The sequence below is a fragment of the Priapulus caudatus genome, unplaced genomic scaffold (assembly GCF_000485595.1).
Source record: "Priapulus caudatus unplaced genomic scaffold, Priapulus_caudatus-5.0.1 Scaffold220, whole genome shotgun sequence".
NCBI lineage: Eukaryota > Metazoa > Priapulida > Priapulimorpha > Priapulimorphida > Priapulidae > Priapulus > Priapulus caudatus.
Window position 1 is genome coordinate 276318 of NW_014577281.1, and position 5885 is coordinate 282202.

Below are 5885 nucleotides of genomic sequence, written 5' to 3' on the forward strand. Positions count from 1 at the left end.
GGATTTGCAGTTGTGTTGTGTGATTTGCAGTTGTGTTGTGGGATTTGCAGTTGTGTTGTGGGATTTGCAGTTGTGTTGTGGGATTTGCAGTTGTGTTGTGGGATTTGCAGTTGTGTTGTGGGATTTGTATTTGTGTTGTGGGATTTGCAGTTGTGTTGTGGGATTTGCAGTTGTGTTGTGGGATTTGTATTTGTGGTGAGCCTTCTGCGCCACCGTATATACCGGATATAATATACAAGCAAAGATTGACGTTCCGTTGCTATGCGCAACAAGTGGCGTGTAATTTGTTGTGTACGTTCACTTCCACAAGTTTCTGGGCGCGACACGTCGAATGCCGGAGGCCTAATAGTAATAAGATTTTCATGATGTATGATGACGACATAGAAGGCGAAAACGGCCCCAAAAGCTCATTTTCAATATACTTAGCCGAGGGCGATGCATTATTCAAACAAGGAGAGTACAAAAAAGCGCTGGAGAGTTATAGCACGGTTAGTTTTCAGGAGTTCATTATCAACATCAACTCGATCATCTGCTCAATCGTACTTCGTAGTAAGCCCCCTACTGTGAGACCCCGACTGGTTTAAGTAGTAACCAGTGGTTAATTGTAAAATTGAAGCATTTTACTGTAGACGTAGTGATCTGCCTATTTGATCAAATTTGTCACTTTCCGTCTTCATCATATAGAACATTGGAGATTATGAGGTTATCATGATGAGGTTAAGTTGAGCTGAGGCCGGACCGTAGGCTACTTCGCCTACTACACTAACGAGTCTAGGGAGTAGGCGTAGTAACCCTAACCCTAACCATATCAGATAGTTACCAGGGTACGTTCCGGCAGTACCCTGGGGGACATAGACCCTATGAGCGTTAGGCGATGTTGATCTATCGATTTGATCAATTAATTTCTCTCTCTCTCCTCTCTCGTTCGCTCTCTCTCTCTCTCTCTCTTTGCACTTTGCAGTTCCTTGAACTTTGAAGACTAATCGTTATTGGGTAATGATTTTATGAGGAGCCTGACTCAGGATATACTCAGTGTATGTGATATGGCCTAGACCAGATATAGACTATTACAGTACTTTATTTAAAGCAGGACTCTAGACTCTAGTGCTTATAATTCATGATCCATCAACATCCTTATTACTGTTATTACACACACATCACATTAGATTGAGGCTATCGGCTAGATTTGGTGTAGAAAGAACTGGTAACGAGCATTTCGTTTTAACTTGTTTTTGTCAAAATCATATCTGTCATTGCATGGGTTCTTCTGTATTTCTCATTTGCTACACCTTGAAAAGGCGACATGAACTTGCATGCACTTTGCATGTTATAACACACTATTCAGTGCAGAAGATGTTTTTTTACTATGGATTCCTACCCAATTTCTAATTATAAGTACAGATCAAGGCAATGAAAAGATTAGGGCCACCTGGACCCATGCAGTCTGCAGAGACTCCAACCCTAAGCATCACCTAAACTGGAGATTGTCCAGCCTGGACCCCTTGGCAAACTGGAGACCACACTCTGAGCTCGTGGATCGCGGATTGCGAGCGCCGAAGGCCGCTTGCCCATTATGGTTGGGTCCAGGGGCCTGCCTCAGGGGGCGGGGGTCCAGGGGGCATCCATGACAATGTATATGAAGAGTGTGCGCGAGTAGCGCACACCGCGAGCGCCTTGGCGCAAAGCCCTTAATAGGTGGGGTCCAGGAGCCCGCCCTAGGGCCCCTGTCAGGGTGCAGGGGCAGAGCCCTTACCCGGGGTCCAGGGGGGCAGCGCCCCCGGAAGCTCTTGGATTTTATGTTTTTTTTTAGTATTGAAACAAGCTATTTTTTACACAGTTGTTTGATTCATTTTATTAAAGAAACAAAGTGATATAGTTTGTACAGAACACAGGCTGGTCAAGTGAGAGTCTTCCTCTTTGTATCAATCTAAATGGCAAATGCCAGTACACCCCGATGTAGACATACCAGTGCACCATAATATGTGCGGACAGCTAGATTCCTTTCCTCATTTACGTTATGGAAAACGTAATTACATCATTAACCCATTTACTAATTACTAATGGTAATTAATACATTAAATTCAGTAATTAACATTTTCTGACCATTTTGGCTAATGACGGTTCGTGCAGCATTCGATGAAATATGCATGGCAACACATTAATAATTAATTTTATGGCTCATATTCACTACTATAGTGTAATTACTGTAGTCACTACACCAGGTGTAAGCAGTACATACCTAGGTGTTGCATGAGGCATGTCATAGAGGAAGTCGCTGTGCTTAGTCAACCATTTTATCGTGTAATGCGATGCAGTCATAGTTATTATACTGACATTTTTTGTGGCATGATTAATGACAAATGTGCATACTGTTGGTGATATACTGTGTAGGTCTCATGGCTAAGTCAGTGATATATATATGACATGCTAGCAGGAGGCACTACAATAAGTTTAATCTACAAATTTCATCATGGCATTCAGTGAACACGAGAAAAAACCCTCAGGTGTGGTTACCAAACCTGTGCATGCAACATCAAGGAAGCTACTCTCTCGACGTATGAGTAGCTCGGCTTACACTGTTCAAATGATTGAGCAGTTACAAAAAACTCTACCTGCTAGCAATAAAAAGAAGAAAAGATTTGTGCATTATGCAGGTGCAGTTAAAGCAACGGTGCGAATATCAATGCTTCGTAGAGGAGCATACAAGCCAGTCATGGCCTGGGGGGAGCCGTCGCAAGATTCGCCAAATACATCACTTTCATCGGCACTAGTTTCCTTGAATCATACACTAGCAGCCATACCAAACACTACTGGCAGGACTGTTATTGCTCACTCAGGCACAAAGTATAATCTTCGTCCCCATAAAGCAATGAAGACGAGTGACAAGATTATAAATACTTTTACATCACGTCATGCCGCTGCCAGATCTGTACTTATGCCTAGGGATTGTGAAAGGGGCTGGATGCCATTTCAGCATGCCAATAAATTTTGTCGAACTCAGGAACTTATGTTTAGCGCTCTGTTAGAAAGAGCAAAGTTTCAAATCAGACATAGTGATTACCTGCAAGCATTAGTTCCACTCAATGAGGTACTGGTATGTTTTAGAAACGGTGTCAAACAGTTTAAATCCTTAATGGTAATCTAGTGTAAGTGCTTTGTGTATTGAAATGTAAAATAGATATATTATCTAATGCTATCTTCAATAGTCGGGGCAGCTATGTTACATGGTTGCATGCTAGAAACTCCCATGTGTTAGTTAACATAATGCTCAATTAGTTTGTGTATATGCTACTGTATATGTGCTAGCATGTAACTGGAACCTACTGTTATGTGATAGGCACTAGAGATTCAACCAACAGACAAGAATGCACTAGTGGCAAGATCCAAATGCTACTTGCAACTAGGTGATGCACAGGCTGGACTTCGAGATGCTGAGGCTGCTCTGGCAACAGATAAAGACTTCAATAAGGTCAGCACATGAAGTATCGACTTCCTGTCTACATAATAAACCCATATCAAATTAATAATATCATAGTACAACATAATGCTACTATAATATGACACGTTGACTTGTTATAGTATATCAGCACATTCTGCCTGGTATTTTTCTAAAAAAGTGTGTTGTTGTGTAATGAAACAATAAAGATCTCGTAGGGAATCTACTGTAGAAAACATCAATAAATAGATCGGTAATTCATCTCATAGATTGATTTGATATACTAAATAGGTGCAGTTTTGTAATGCAATGGATTGTTGGCTTCTAAATCCAATCAGTATGCATAGGTTGTATTGTTGCCTGTAAGTGCTATGCATAATTGTAATGAATGTATTTACAGGGTCTGTATCAGAAAGCGGAAGCTCTTTATGCAATGGGTAACTTTGAGTTTGCTCTTGTGTTCTACCACCGTGGTCACAAACTTCGACCGGAATTGCAGGAATTTCGCCTAGGAATTCAAAAAGCTCAAGAAGCCATTGATAATGCTATTGGAAGTAAGTATTGTGATACTGTTCATGACCCAAAGTTATAAACCAGTAGTCTATGTAGATCATCAACATACCTAAACATTTATATCCTATGAGTCAAATTAAAAATGAAGAAGTCATTCTTCTTGGAGTAAAAGTTAATGATATATTTTGTTCTTGAAATAAATTTTATTTTTTTACCTTACCGGTAAAATCGATTAAACAATTTTTCAGGTCCATCTTCTGTGAAACTGAGAAGTAGGGGGGATAGTTCCTTTCTTGCTACCCAGCAGGCAGCAAGAAAGAGTAATATAGTATCAACTGCTGCCAGAATGCAGGCGACAGCTGGAATATCTATGAAGACAAGCAGAGATCCCCCTGGTGGAGTTAAAAGTGACAAAACAATCAAACAACTCCTAGGAGAACTGTATGCTGACAAAGAATATCTAGAAAAATTGCTAAGAAATGATGGTATAATATATTTAATAATTTTAAATGAATTAAATGTATTTAATTAAGTAGACTGTTATTACATGTTAACTTTCAATTGGAAGAATACTTGCTGTGTAATATATATATATATATATATATATATACGTCTGTGCGAATTGGGCCTGTTCTCGTCTCTTGCAGAATTAACCAAAACTAAGACGGAGACAAGTGTCAAGATCTGTGAGTTGATTAATGAAGGTCTCCACTACTTGGATACAAGGACTGAGTTCTGGCGTCAACAGAGACCAATTTATGCGAGAAAGCGTGACAGTGCCAATGCCAGAAGAGGGCGCCTCAGAGTGAAACCAGTGGCTGCCTATAGTCGTGCTGTCAGGGCCATTATGAAAGTTCTAGAAGAAATTGATTATGGTAAATTGGTAATGTGGGTTACGGTGACAGCGAAATGGTGAAGGTTAATTTTGGTAGGTGTAGGTTGTAACTCATAGCTGGTTACTTATTGAGAAAGAAGACCAATAGCATCATTTGTTTGCATGCAAGTGAGTAAATGTATTGTTGATGTATATATATTGTAATGATTCTTGTTTGCCATCTTTTAATTTTTTACAGAAGAAACTCGATCAGTTGTGATGCATTGTCATCAAAATTAGTAGAACTCATACAGGGGCAGGCATGCCTTATACTGCAGTTTTCAATTGTTGTTAGCTGTAAAGTAAAATGTCAAAGTTGAGACATTAGAGCCTTCAATTTTGCTATAATTTTTAACAATTTATACAGAGCAAGCAAAGGGCAAGTACCAGACCAGTTTGAAAAAAGCACAGAACCTGATAAAGCCTATTCAGAACCTATCCGAGAAGGAGTGCTCTAACAAAGCAGAACTCCAATGCACACTGTACAGCTACATAGGGAATGCATACCTGGAGCTGGGAAATCGAGACAAAGCTTTGCAGTTCCACAAGAAAGATCTGGAAATATCACAGGCCAAGTGAGTTTTGTACAGACTAGAAGCAATTTTAAACAAATTTCTAATATCAGAATGCTATGAATCTTGTATACATGTGTTAGCATGTACGTGTTTTTAATTGTATTTTATAATTGCCTTTGTTCGTATAATCCTAAAACTTATGACAATGTAAGATTGAAAAGTAAATATGTAGGATGGCAGTGAGTAATAGGCTTTTTGATTTGTGAGTTTCATGGAAATACAGATATGGATTGTTTTGATGTCTTCGTAATGCACTAACTTGTCTGTCTGCAGTGGTTTGGCAGAAAGCAAATCAAGAGCAATGGACAACCTGGGAAGAGTCTACGCTCGTTTTGGAATGTTCAAGAATGCTATAAAAATGTGCGTTTCTTGCATTTCGAAATGTATCTGAGATAGAGAGAGCGAGAGAGTGCAAGAGCGAGCAAGAGAGAGTGAGAGAGAGAGAGAGAGAGAGAGAGAGAGAGAGAGAGAGAGAGAGAGAGAGAGA

General features: G+C 39.8%; 1 protein-coding gene across 3 annotated transcripts in view; it reads left to right on the plus strand.

Annotated features, from left to right (window-relative positions):
* Positions 1 to 125: 125 nt before the first annotated feature.
* LOC106807515 (tetratricopeptide repeat protein 25-like) overlaps positions 126 to 5885 on the plus strand; it is an 8139-nt gene continuing 2379 nt past the window's right edge. For all 3 annotated transcript variants that reach the window (XM_014809862.1, XM_014809860.1, XM_014809861.1), the window contains exons 1-7: positions 126 to 488; positions 3338 to 3469; positions 3837 to 3990; positions 4198 to 4434; positions 4597 to 4824; positions 5191 to 5398; positions 5672 to 5758. In XM_014809862.1, coding sequence (XP_014665348.1) covers positions 363 to 488; positions 3338 to 3469; positions 3837 to 3990; positions 4198 to 4434; positions 4597 to 4824; positions 5191 to 5398; positions 5672 to 5758 — 1172 coding nt within the window. In that variant the 5' untranslated portion in view covers positions 126 to 362. The remainder of the gene's footprint in view (positions 489 to 3337; positions 3470 to 3836; positions 3991 to 4197; positions 4435 to 4596; positions 4825 to 5190; positions 5399 to 5671; positions 5759 to 5885) is intronic.